The sequence below is a fragment of the Callionymus lyra genome, chromosome 12 (assembly GCF_982586985.1).
Source record: "Callionymus lyra chromosome 12, fCalLyr1.hap1.1, whole genome shotgun sequence".
In the NCBI taxonomy this organism is placed as follows: Eukaryota; Metazoa; Chordata; class Actinopteri; order Syngnathiformes; family Callionymidae; genus Callionymus; species Callionymus lyra.
The window spans coordinates 13,853,500-13,868,090 of NC_141829.1; the positions used below are offsets into that span (position 1 = coordinate 13,853,500).

General features: G+C 38.7%; 1 protein-coding gene across 5 annotated transcripts in view; it reads right to left on the reverse strand.

Moving 5' to 3' along the window:
* tanc1b (tetratricopeptide repeat, ankyrin repeat and coiled-coil containing 1b) overlaps positions 1–14,591 on the reverse strand; it is a 118,994-nt gene that overhangs the window by 79,674 nt on the left and 24,729 nt on the right. For all 5 annotated transcript variants that reach the window (XM_087804385.1, XM_087804384.1, XM_087804383.1 and 2 more), the window contains exon 3: positions 2,080–2,274. In XM_087804385.1, coding sequence (XP_087660511.1) covers positions 2,080–2,274 — 195 coding nt within the window. The remainder of the gene's footprint in view (positions 1–2,079; positions 2,275–14,591) is intronic.

Sequence of the window (14,591 nt, forward strand, 5' to 3'; positions counted from 1 at the left end):
CCGAACAACAATCGATTATCCCGACGCGTCAGGAAATGATGTCAATCTTCGAGATCCTGCTAAAACCACTTCCCCTCAAAGACGCCGCTAATGGCGTGTTGGGAGAGAAAACACATGGGTCATGACAGCCCGAATTAAAAACGTTTCCCCCCTCGCCCTGGACACGCTTCTTCCTTTTTTTTTGATGGTTGAAAATGTTGATCCACGTTGTTTTCGTCGTGTACCCGAGACATTTCCTCGCCAGTGTTTATTGACTGGAGGTGTGAAGCCTCCCCCGACAGGTTTTCACACTCACGTGTGAGGACGGTTGAAGTAAAGACGACCCCCCCCCCCCCCCCTTCATCGATGTTATCTTCTCTGGTCGTCCTCTACATGACATGGAGGACCTCTGTGGGGATTCAAACCTTAATAAGTGTTGCTCTCTTCCTGTCCTCAGGGGCCCTTTCACCTTCATAGTCTTCATAGTCTCCCTCTGTTCTGCTCGATCGCTTCTTATTTCAGGTCCGACGGACTCTTCCTTGTGACTTATTACCACAGCGCTCGTTTATTTTATCACAAAATAAAGCTTTTAATTGTGTCACATACAAGCAAAACATTATATTTATTTCTTTTGACAGTGATCAGCAAAAGTAAACTTGTGGCCCGAGGGCCACATCTGGCTCACCTGGCTACTTAATAAGGCCCGCTGGATGTTTTTTTTTTCGAAATCAAAGTAGATTAATGTTCATGTTTATATTGTGAAGCATATAAATGTGTGTTTAAGGTAAAACAAGGAACGGAATCATGAATGTAAACAATAAGAGTAAAACTAATGTTGATTTAAGGAATTTGTTTAGTAAAAGAACGACAAAAAACGAGAGATTTTTAAGATATTTGAGCATCAAAGAATGAAAATGTGAGCACTTAGTTCTTCTGTCGGCTGCTCTGTAGTGACAGGAACCCTAACTTCCCAAAGGAATTTCCTGAAAATGTTTAATTTACCCGTCTATCTAAAGACTCGTACTTCCTGTTAGGTGAACAAACCTATTGTTGAGCCTGAGACTTGTTTGATTGAGTTTGACACTCGAGGAGTAAAGCGGGAATCTAAAAATTCCAAAACCAAATCCCTTGTTTAAATTAATTGAAGGAAATGTGTATCCTGAAGGAAAATGATATTGACATAGTAATTATATAATTTATATTAAGGGGAAAAATACACACTTGGACATTTTTAAAACTAAACAAGAAACCCTTGACAAACTAATTTTCGAAGGACAAATAAACACACATTAAAAACACAATCTAGATACTTTAAATGCCAAGTTCGTGAAAGAAAATGTGCCGTAATTTCAGTGATAAATAAAGATTGCTTTGTGTAGTTTAATTAGTTCACGGTTGTCTGCAATTGGTTGTTTTATTTTTTCCAAGTTATTTGGTTTAATTTAACAGTTTTGAGTGAGGTATTGTTATTTATTTTCCTTCCTTTGGTTTTATTGTTGTTATATAATAGTTTTTGGGATCAATTCAATCATTAGTGACTTGTGTGTCGGGAAATTAAAAATCAAAATTCAGTATCGCCTGTTGAGACTCTCAAAAAATGATGCAGTGCAGTCATTTTATTTTCTCATTATAATTTATACCCTAATAAAAATCATCTCAATCATATTGGATTATGAAACATGAATATCCAGCGAGTGGATCTGGTTGAAATAATGAAAACCATCAGAGCTATAAAGCCACACTCGAGAGCTGAAGCTGAACACGAACGCTACAACAATGGATTAAGTGACTTAAAGCCTTCAAATTCAACTCTAAACACATCAAAGCTGCCACTACTCCAAACAAAAAAAACGTCAGGCTCCACAGATGAGGGCCACATGTGACTCCACTAACCACTTGAAGATATCCTAATCTCGGCCTGCGCACTAATCCACGCGGTGGAAGTTCATCTACAAAGGTATCTCGCCCTGCTTTGAAGACAACAATGTCGCCCAACAATCGTGGCTGAGAGAGGAAAGACAGTGAGATCCTCTGTAAACATGGAGAGCAAACACGGAGCCGTCGGTGCGAGACGCAAGGTGATCAAACAAGTGAGAGTACCTGGGGACTTCTTGCTGGGTCGTAAAGGCATCATGTAGGACTGCCTCGGAAGGAGGGGCGAGGAGGGCAGCGACAGCGACGCCCCCTTGGTGAGGCTGAGCCTGAAGACGTCATCCGTGGCCTGACCGTACCCCGACCCGTGCAGGAGCGGACCCCCGTCGGGTGGGAACCTCTTCAAGTGGCCGTGGACATCACCTGTTGAGACCGAGATGGTTGGTTAGCAAACCTGGAGCTGAGGCTCTTTAGATCAACGGTTTTAAACACGTGCACGTTATTTGATTATGCTATCATCTATATAGCTTTGATTTAACAGGTTGAACTGATTTCTAAGATCAAACATCATCCTTAATTTGAAGAAAAAAAAGAAAGTGCACCTAATTATACACAAATTGAAAAACAAAATACAGATCAAATACGTAGACGAGACCCCATAAGTACAATTTAAAGTTTAAATTGTCATTTGGAAAAAAATCTTTCAGAATGAAAAACATGAAAACAGGTTATTTTCAAGATAAAACTGAAATTTGAAAAAATAAAAAGTAAGTAAGTAAGTAATTTTTATTTGTATAGGGTTTTTCCAGACCAGGGTCACAAAGCGCTTAAAAAATCGAAACAATATTCAATAAAGTATATACTTTAAAGGACAAGATAAAACTGAGAACACAAGATAAGCACCAAAATAGTATTTTGTAGGGGTGTAAGAAGATATTGGTATAACAATATATCCATTTTTTTCATTCTCGATACTGTATCAATATTCAATAGCTTTGTTTCCATATTTGAAAAAAAAACAAAAAAAAACTTTATATTGACGGCGTTTATTCATTTGTGTGCTTTAATTAAACCTCTGGCCACTAGTTGGCAACATTCGTCATTTCCTCCGTGCAAAAGTAACAACAAACCCGTTGAACTGTCAGAAATGACTGAAAAAGAAAGGAAACACCAGAGTCCAGCAGCTTTTAAAGCTGATGTTTGGACTCATTTTGGCTTAAAAACAAAGTTTAAAGTAAAAAAAAGGGTAAATTAAAGGTGACCTGGACAGCTTCTATAATACTTTGCCGCCCAGCCAACCAATCACAGCCGTCTCTATCACTTCTGACATAGCAACATAGACGTAGAATTTAAATGATGTATTGTTGCGACAGATTCGTCATCACTAAACATAACAGAATGCAGAAAGGCATCTTGGGAGTTCACCATTTTGTTGGTAAGTAAGGTGGGTGTGGTAATTACTGCCCAACCACTGAGTTCTGTGGTGGTTTTGAAGTATATTTGCTGTTTGAATAAACAATATGAACAAAGACAAGGAGCTTTCCTGTTCCTTTAGCTTGTTACAATATATTTGAATATGTAGTACCGTGTGCAAAAGTTAAAAAACAGCAATGAACCACGATATGCGACGGTACCACTGTAGGACTATCTTTGTATGAAGTTGCAGTAGACGATTAAACACCCCGAAAAAGAAGGATTGACAATTGTATCTGGGAATTATATCATTACCTCCACCAAGAAGGTTATACTACTGTCTTTTTATCTGCATTTTAGAATTAGTTAAAAGGAACGTAAATAATATAAATGATGGATGTGTTTCATCTGTTTTAAAGCCACCATCATCGACTTGTGTGGGTTCTAGCTGCCGTCAATCGAGCATCAGAGTAAACTCATAAATAACCATTGAATAAATTCAATAAATTACCAAGACATCAACAAGATTATACGTTGTTTTTATAAAAGTCACAAGAGAGCAGCTTCTTGGCAAAGCATCAATTCATTTGAGAGTTCAAAACGCTAAACTGATTTATGCGTTTCTGCAAATATTTAAACGACTGTTATCATCGCCAAATATGAAACTAAATGTTCCAGAACAACATACAACGATTGACAATGAAGGGAAATCAAAACAGACGTTTGTGCTTCTCATGTGTTATTATTTCTGATGGAGCGGAGACCACACAACCACAAGCACAACTATGGCAGTAACTTTTTATTAGTCTGAGATAAAAGATGGCCGGCGAGCCCGTGTGAGCGTGAACAATATATCACCAGTTCTTGCTATTGTTACCCCCACAACACCCTCCAACCCCCCCGGCCCGAATTTCAGGAATGTGTAACCCCGAGTAAGTCTCTTGGAGGAAATATTTTTTTTACAAGTAGAAATAACAGTGAGAGCAAAGGAAGCATGAACAGACATGAAACCTTCAACGTACAGTGAGAGAACTTTTTGTCTACTATATTATTACATATTTTCTATTCCGATTTGTTCATATTGATAACATTGTTATTTATCTAAGTTTAGTTTTTTTTTAGTTTTATTACTTTTATATTTTAATTAATTTACACATATTTTAAAAGTTATAAAATATATTTTAAAAGTCAATCAAATTTATAAATATCTTATTGGAAGTCAGATTTTAATACCATCCTTTTATTCTTTAAGGCTTAATTTATCTTAATAATCTTAATTTTTGTCCTTCTTCATCAAGCTAATTCAAAATATATCTCTTATCTTAAACACTGGCATGCCTTTTTGTCACAATATCAACAGTTTATTTTAGTTTTATACATGTGCAATAGAACTATAAAACATTAACTAGCTACAGCTGTGTATTAAACGGGATAAGTTGGTTATTTTGGCCAACTTTACGATACCAAACCAGTCACAGAGTTACACACCCAATTCAACTTCTAACGCATTATTTCTTTTTTAACGCAAGATACATTTCGTCACAACAAGAAGGATCTGTCTCGCCTGCAGTTAATACAAAACTCTGCAGCGAGAATTCTGACCTGCTCTAGTAGAAGAACTCACATTTCCCACGATCCTTAAAACTCTTCACTGGTTGCCAGTTTCTTTCAGGATCAATTTTAAAATTCTGGTTCTTACTTTCAGATCTATTCATGGTCAGACCTTACATCAGTTATCTGATCCAGCCTTACACCCCAGCTCGGGCTCTTGGGTCTGTGGATCAGAATCTACTGATGGTTCCTGAACACACGCTTCCAGGCCCACTACTACTACTACTGGATCCTTCAAGAAACATCTTAAGACATTTTTATTTGTGCAGGCTTTTCCCGGATTTTCTTGGAGTCCTGTGTTCGTTTTATGTTGTCTTGGCCTTTTATAGTATATAGTTTAACTGTGTATTGTTTTTGATTGTTAAAGCGCTTTGTGACCCTGGTCTAAAAAGGCGCTTTAAACATAACCATTACTTACACAAACGTCTCTCTCCAGGAAAGAAAACAACATCTGCAGGTGGGAAAATCCTTCAAAAACGCAGGACAACGTGATATGTAGTTAAAACCAGGGTCACTGTTCAGTGGGAACGCTGGAGCCACAGCACACATTGGAAGGTCGGGCAGCGGGTTTAGTAAATAAAGTTGCGTCACTTGCCACCGCGTTCAGATAACAGGTTATTTATTAAGCAAACTGTACATGTGTTTAGCGGCGAGAACACATATTATTTCATCCTGCTTAAACGTTGAGTTCACTGGCTGTGTCAACAACATCAGTTAGTTCAAGCTCACATGACTTTTTGTCTCGCTCCATTGACACTAAATAAATAAATATTTGTTTGATTTTTAAAGACATTTTTGGTACAACACACTTCTATTTTATTTATTTGCAAATCATGGACAAGCTTAAAAGGGCAGACACTAAAAGTTGTTTGCATTTAAGAAAAATATTATCCATTTAGTCGACTCATACGAGTATTTCTTAAAGAAAGTTATCGTTATTTATGTATTTATTTATATTTTAAAACATTCAAAGTGTTAACTAGTTTACTTTTTTTACGGCAGGCAGGAGTGGAGTAAAAGTATCTGGATGCTCTGTTCTATGTTAGTCTTTGTATCCTTTGTCTTTGTTATTTTTCTTTGATCTATGTTCTTTATCTATAGACTTAGATTGTATCATTTTGTTCTTTCTCTTTATTTCTCTTTGTTCTTGTTATTATTTTATTTTTGATTTATTTTTTATGAAAAATTGCTGTATTTGCTGTGGCTATTGGAAAAAAACAATTTCAAAAAATCAATAAAATTCTACCTTACCTTACCTTATTCTGGCCATTTTAACCTAGTTAAGGGCCACAAATGGCCCCGGTGCCAGGCTTGACAGTTGTACAACCGCCGATATACACTTAAGATGACGCTGGAAACGCTCAACAGTCGCCAACAAATCATCACCCTGTGTGCGCAAAGTGTTTAGTTTGGCTCACTTAGCATCATAAGCTAGAAATACGACGACAACTGTAGCGTGAGCCCCGACACAGAAAAGCATTGGAAGCCACAGAGGCATAAAGAAAACATCTTTGTGGCTCCACTGCTACATCAACTGACCTCAACGGTGTCTTGTAGACGCAACACAACCATTTGTCGGTGTTTGAATATGACAAGAATATCATTATTTATTGATATATTTGACGTTTTTTCTGCAGAGGTCTGTGGGTTAAGATGTCATTCGTCTCTCTCTCTCTTGCGGAACTCCAGTTGCACCTAAAGAAGACATTTTCATTTGTTCCTCGCAGTTGTTTCTTGACAACGCAGACGTAAACGCCAGACTCGCGACTAATGTCTTTACCTTCCCCGCCTGTGGTTTTGGCTAAGTGAAATCCCAGGGTGGAAATAAAAGCCTTTTTCGCTTTGTAGAAAAAAAACTGCGAGGACTAAGTCTATTTTGAAACGGGAGGTAAAGTCGATCCGGAGCCACGATAAGTAGCTAACTTGCTACAATTAAATCTACAAATTATTCACGTCACACCAGAAATTAAGATCATGTGACGGCAGGTCGATCCACGTGGCAGATGTCGGCTGAACATCTGTCGGAAAGAATGTCGGGAGATTTATTCCGATGTCCGTCTGGAGATTAACGGCATCAAGTTTTTAAGCTAAAGAAACAGTTTCTGTCGGCCGTGTCACAGCAGACACAGAGCTGTCCTGAGAAAAAAAAAAGGCCCCTCAACAAAGATGGACGCCGGTCACGCAGAGGGTTGCAATTAGACCTTGGCATGCTTGAGGACCAGGAAGGGGCCAAGAATGGCGGAAGGGTCAGTCAGCCACGGGGACGACCTGCTGTCACCCTGACCTAAGTGGGAATTACAACTTCACGCTCATTCCCAAAAAAGAAAAGACGATTATGGAAATCAAGAGCGTCTGGTTTGCTTCCTCGGAGATGCAGACACAAGAGGTCATCCTGGAAGAGACTGGATTTTATGGGTGTAGGAAACTATCAATACACTTAAATATTGCAATTTATTTCCCACAATATCCAATTGATATTCAACAGCACTGTATGGATTTAAAAAACATGGGCTATTAAAACATTCATTCATTGTCTACCGCTTAATCCCGGGGTCGGGGTCGCTGGAGCCTATCCCAGTATCATAGGGCGAGAGGCAGGGGACACCCTGGACAGGACACCAGTCACCCTCATACCTATGGACAATTTCCCAAAGTTCTCAATCAACCTCTGTATGTTTATGGACTGTGGGAGGAAACATATTTGAGTTAAACCAAAGTTATTTTATGGTTTATATTTCAATAAATTGTTAATAAAATAAAAGAATTCGATGTTTTTTTAAAATGTAACATTAACATGCAAATATTCAAGTTGTTTGTCAATGTTTGTGTTGCAATACAAATACCACTCGCTAGATGGCACCAGTCATTTTGTCCTCCGTGGCTAAAGTAACAGTGAAATTTCGAAAAAATCCCAGCGAGGACTAAGGACGAGAGGATACAGTGGAACGCTGATTTTTGGGCATAGTTTGGTTAAAAAACAGATGAAAGCAGTTACAACTTCGTCAAGAGTCGTGCGGTCTGTAAATTCTTTAACACAAGAGTCAAGTACTCGACAATACTACAAATATATACTTGTTCCAACAGTATCTCAATATATCGTACCATTGTCAATGTATGGTGATGCTTATTGTATCGCTAGATTCCTGCCAATACACACCCATACTTGTTTTTTCCGAAATCATTCCAAGTACATAAATACAATAGTAGATCATTTTTCTATTTGGTTAAACTCCAAACTTAGACAATTCGGTTGGTAAAAATGACTCAGAATGTTGGAATAATATTGTTGTAATTAAAATACAATCGACTCGAGTATGTAACGCCCTCGAGGCGTCACCAGTGCAGCACGTTAAAAAGATTAAGACAATCAATGATGTCATTTCAAGAGATGTTTTTTCTTTGAGCACGAGGCGCCACATAAGAGAGTGTTGCCCGGAGGTTCTGGGGACTTGGCCCGGAGTGGGTCCTGGTGGCTCTCCTGCCCGACGCTAAACCTGGAGGGACTCGAGGACAGAGAACTGCCCAGTGCTATTTTAGATAGTTTCCTAAACCCTCGTGGCTGCGAGGTCTACAATTTCAGAGCCGGCTGCGGTCGAGGAAATCAAGCCTTTCAAATTACACGCTTCTGCAGTAAAATGATGTAAAAATGATTACAGTCCAGAATCCTAACGTTGCTTCTCATCAAAGAGAATGACCAGAGCCAACCGGGACATTGACTGACCTCTTGTCAACCGTTACGTATTATTTCGGGACATTGATTTAGGGAAATAAATCCGTATTCAAGCCTAAATAAATTATTTGAGAGGTTCACTTTTCTCCAACCAACGTTCCAGTCTCCTTAAATTACAGGGAGAAAAACTGCTGTTCTGAAGAAAAAGAATCAATTGCAATGTCATTAGAACCACAACGTTTATGCAGTTATTGCAAATGAGTTTTTTTCCCCCAAGACTGTGTAGCGTCAATCAGTTGCCGGTTAGTATTTTCGGAAATTAAGTTTTGGGGGTACAATAAGTTACCACGCACTTTCAAGTACAATGATGCTTAACAGGTTAACTTACAACTACGAGTGTACATAAGCTAGCTTGCCTATACCGGCAACATAACAATGTTTACCTACAACAGTCATCCAGTTACCGATATCAGTGCAACTTTAGTCTAAACCAATGCTTACCCTTCAACAGCATGGCATTATCTGCTAGAATTATTTACTACCACACTCAAATACTAGCACAGGAGCTACATTAGCTACATTAGCACTAAACCAACAAAGGTTCTGTAGTAGATGAACCACACAAACTTATGCAAAGTTGTCCTTATGCCATTTTCACTAGATAGCGTCGCTGGACATAGATATACCAGGTGAAGAAGAAGCGACCAATGGGATTCATGAATGTGGTAAAGTAAGTAAAATAGGCTAGTTTTGCTTTGGGAACCCCAGAAAGGAAATGCCAAGAAAATTACCCTTTACTGGATATTAATGCACGACGGTACTTCCAAAGCAACAAGCCCTTAAAATACGTTAGCATCGATGCTAGCCTTTGAGCTGCACTTCATTTTTGGTGCCATTAACATTTCACTCCTTGCATACTCATCCTCGTTATTTTCAGAGTAATTTAGTTCCTTAAGAGTTATGAACAAAAATGTTTGTTAATTTTAATATAGCGACTGTAGCTCAGTTGTCTACTTTTTCCATCTTCATCTAAGAAGAAATATCCAAAAATCTCCATACTGCGCGTCTATAACGTCCACCTTGTTTTGAAGCCTGGACATGAGGAATTGTTTCATAATATTATAATAAATAAACAAGCCTATATTTACGCTTGTTTTTAGCGGAAGCTGCTAGGCTAGCGACCTTAATCCTGAAACTTATGTGCTTGAATGAGGAAAGACTTCAAGAAGTAACTGCTAACTATTGATTTAAACAAACTTAAAATATATACTTTTTCAAAGTAATTTCTAAAATCGAGGCTTCAGTACAAGATGGACGCTACAGAAGAGCAGTATGGAGGTATTTGGAAGTTTTTAAGTGTGTCTTTTTGGACAACAAGACAACTGAGCTCCAGTTACTTTATTAAAATGTCAGTAAGTACAGTCATGTTTGCCTATAACTCTAAAAACAAACAGATTATCTGAGAATAATCAACATAATTTAAAACCAAACCAAACAGCAATTGATAGCAGTCATATTTTGAAATAAATATTTGCGCTCCGTCAGCACCAGATCTGGAAAGCAGTACGTTTAAAAGAGTAAACAATGTCCTAAAGCTTTATTGGTAGTTGGTCTTATATTAGCTTCTCATGAACACAATGGAAAGAAAGTGAGCCACGGCTGTAATTAATGCAAATTCTTTCAGCGGACGCACAAAGAGCGATGTCCGTCTGACGACCCACCAAAGAGCCGATTCTCCCGCCGGAGTGAGTGCCAAAGTGGATTCCCAGTGTACTTCCGAGACTGGGATGACAGTCCGACAAAAGCTGTCATGGTTAACACGCGGGAACCCACAGCGAGGAGATGAACTACAGAGTGGGGGGAAGGGGTCGAGGGCCACCCTTCTCTACTGGTGAAAGAAAAATGTGTGACTAAAATGTTGTGGAACTGGTTGGAAATTCTTTAAAAAAAAAAAGCTGGCAAATGGGTAGGTTTTAATTTGGTAGAAAACTGCAAAAATCTTCCATTAGTTTATTATTTTTATGAGTTATTCATTCACCCAAATATAGCTTTGTAGACATAATTAAAAAAAACAATATTAACAAACGCATGTTTACAGACTTGTTATTCTGAACTTAAAAGAATGTACATTTTATGTCACGCGGTACAAGACTGAGGCATAGAACTGTAGTAGAGATCAAAATATTTTCCAGGTCCATTAGGAAAACAATAATACTCAATCAAGGAAGGAGATAAAATATTAAACACAGTTTAAACAACCCAAGTATCTATTAATGGATCTCCTCTAGCAGTTAAGTTATAGTCTAAGAGTGTAGTTTCAGGAGGTTAAATTTAGCATTAACCTTTGTTTTATCTCAGGCTCAAGGTGACCCAAAAGCCCCAAAACAAATGTGTTTGCGGTATTCCTTATTTTATTTCAGGTGAAAGGTGACCCGGAGGTCAGATAACAAATGTGTTTGAGGTATTCCTTACTTTATTTCAGGTTAAAGGTGACCGGAGGTCTGATAACAAACGTGTTTGCGGTATCCCTTGTTTTATGTCAGGTTAAAGGTGACCCGAAGGCCCGAAAACAAATGTGTTCGTGTCACCCTGTGTTTTATTTCAGGTTAAATGTGACCCGGCGGTCTGAGAACAAATGTGTTTGTGGTATTCCTTGTTTTATTCCAGGGTAAAGGTGACCCGGAGGTCTGATAACAAATGTGTTTGTGGTATCCCTTGTGTTGTCTCTGGGTCAAGGTGAAAGACTTCCACCTCTGCATATGTATTTCTGGAAGCCAGGAAGTCATTCACCTTGACCCAGAGACAACACAAGGGATACTACAAACACATTTGTTCACCAGGCCTCTGGGTCACCTTGACCCTGAGATAACACAAGGGTTAAGCATATTTGTGGGTCACCCACTGAGTCCATCTCACAGAATACACCGTCGGTAAAAACGTTGCCTATCGGGGTCACGACTTTAACAAGCATTGGAGTGAAGACGTTTTAGGGGCAATTTAAACATCAAATATATACTATTTGTGGACCACATATAGTACTTTTCTAAGACACAAAATAAGGCAACCAGGAAACATTCATTGGTATCCTTGGAGATTTTTAAGATCTCCGATACTAGGCTGGAATGTAAGACGAGCGGAAAAAACGAAACCTGAGAAAACATTTTAGAAAGAAAAAGATGGTGGGCTTGTCATGCTTAAACGAGAGAAGACATGCTTCAGAATTAAAAAAAAATGATTGAAGGCAGTGTTGCGAGACCTTGTCTCGAGTGAAAAGACTTTTCCGAGTGATGCATGGCTCTGAAGTGGCCTGCGCTTTGGAATTCCTTCCCAACAGGCCCTCGGGGGGGGAGAAGAGGGAGGTGTGAGTGTGTGCCTGTGGGAGTAGAAGGGCAGCGAAGAAGAGGAGGAGGAAGGAGGAGGAGGAGGGTTGCTGTGGGCACCATGACATTTCCCACTCCTCTTCATCAAATTGCCAATTTCAGTCGTCGCGGGGAAGAGAAAGCGGAGACAGACATGCTTGTTCAAGCATCACCAGACAGAAATGACAAGGACAAGAGGACGTATAACGTGCCGTGTCAAAACACTCCTCGGACTAGTTATTGAATACATGGTTTTCTCTTTGCAGGGGGTGTGGATCCCGGGGTCAGTGTCGCCCCCATACGACCGCCCCGCACCTGTACAGGTCTCACATGGGACACGCAAGAGGTTAATCACATGGTTGTCCTCTACGCGTCATGTGAACATCTGGTACAGTCCAGGCTCTGACAGACGGATGATGGATGAACTAGTGCCGACGACAATCTATCATTCCGGTGACCTTTGAATCAGAAAGACGTGAAATATGCCTTATATTACTTGTTCGTGTTCAGTCTAACGGTGTGAGAAAACAGAAATGTTACATTTGCAACCACGATAAATACAGAAATTAAAATGTATTTACTGCATTTTATTTAGTGTTCAGTTTAGTTTGTTCTAGTTTAGTATTAAATTGCCAAATTTGTTTCATTATCACATATAAAAAAACAATAATGTCAAATTAATACATTGGCTTCGACATAATAAGTACAATAGTAATTGTACTATTATTAACCTATGAATTCCTTTGTTTCTACAGCAAATATCTGAAAGTTAAAAGTGAATAACATCTCAGGATTAATAAAATAAACCTGCAGTGAATCTATCTGTCCATTCACACTTTTATTAAAAACAGATTAATGCTGATAAAATGAGACCCATGTAAAATAAAATAATCATTAAACAAAGAATGAGAAGAGTGTAACTTTATCAATACTACTACAAAATACTACTACTTTGTTACAATTCTCCTCTTTATATTTGATTTGAATTGTAATACAATTGGGGTTTTTTTAATGGGCATGTTTGATAAACATATAATTATACAAGAAAATTCAATTAAAAAAAAGGAATATTTGAAAATATAATAATATAATTTAATATAATAATAATAATAATAATAATATATATTATATATTTTTTCAAGATTACAACATGTACCTCATTCGGAAAATGCACATTATTAAACATCCTTTTCCTACTTTTGTAAGGAAAGAAAATGATTGACTATATTCATTTTGCAACAGGAAGTTCAAACGACACCACTTAAAACCAAGAGAACCGGGTTGCCATGGAGATCTGGTCCAACAAGAGAGCTCTGGACCGCCATTAGCACAGATCATTAGGCAGAGCGTCTTCTGGGGGCCAGGTGAGGTCATGAGAACACCCCTAACCCCTGGACAACAGCCTGTTCAGCGCCAAAGAATGGACGGTCAACAAAAGATGTCCGTCCAATCCGTGCAAAGACCCTAATCCCGTAAGAAAACAAGCAAAACCGGGGCCAAGATCTGCAGCTTTGGACCATCTGGGAGTCTTATAGCTTGAACTTCAGTCGATCCCATTTGTCTTTATTTTTCACTGATTAAAAACCTTGATGACGAGGAGGAGGAATGTTCGTCGACCACTTTGATGACCGATGACTCACGCTAGACTAAACAATAGGGAAATCCATTAAAATCTGGACAGAGATCACACACGTAAAAACGGATTCTATCACATTCTGTAAAAATATCTCAAAAAAAGGTCACATGGTAATTAGGAAAGCTGGTGGAGGACCGCCACCGTCGACCCATTCAAGAGCGGCTTTCAAGCACCGTGGCATGTTAAGTGATAAACTATTTTTCCTGGTCTTTCAAGTGCCTGAGGTTCCCAGTTAAGCTTGAAAGGATGATAAAGGAGGAACGCGGTTTTTGTGTCGGCGACACGACCCCCAGTTTCCGATCGTGTCCACCAGTATTTGTGCGCATTCTTGACCTTTGCCCTCCGATGACTTATTAAAGTCAACCGGATTCAATGGAGACACTAGCGTAGAACGTTTTTTTAAGCTTGAAACTACCTACAATGCAAAGTAATTTGAGTAACTAAATTCCATTAAAAACAATATGATTTATTATATTTATTTAAAAGATGCATTTAGGCTTAAGCTTACATTTAATGTCCTAATAACCAAAATGACCTCCATAAACAGTTTGCAGTGTCAATTTTAATGGTGGTTACTGGAAGAATTAGCTTCACCACTTCCCCCAAACAACCTCAGAACTGGGTAGCCATTCAATTTGTGTGCGGAAAAGCCATTTGAAAAGTGAAAGGAAAACTTCAGTCCCATTAAAAGTGGCTTAACTATTGTATACATGCTTCTATCGGTGTGTTTTTATGGCAGTTTTAGTACAATAGAGTTAGGATTCCCACACATTCCAAAGAAAGTGTATTTTAATAGTCTACGAGTCTTACTTCATCAAGTCGGGTTACACTGAGCTAAGTATACGTTACATTGGGATAAAACATGGATACGCCACGGAGCCACGGCTGCAGACCATAAATATGTCACGCCGAACTTTCCCCGACATGCCTTTCGCAAATAATGACAAAGTAAAGTAGCACAAGAATCTCGAGTTACGGTTCCTGCATGACGAGCGAGATACATCAGTTTGTGTGGCAAACGAATACAACTGCATGTTCACAAAAGTTTTGT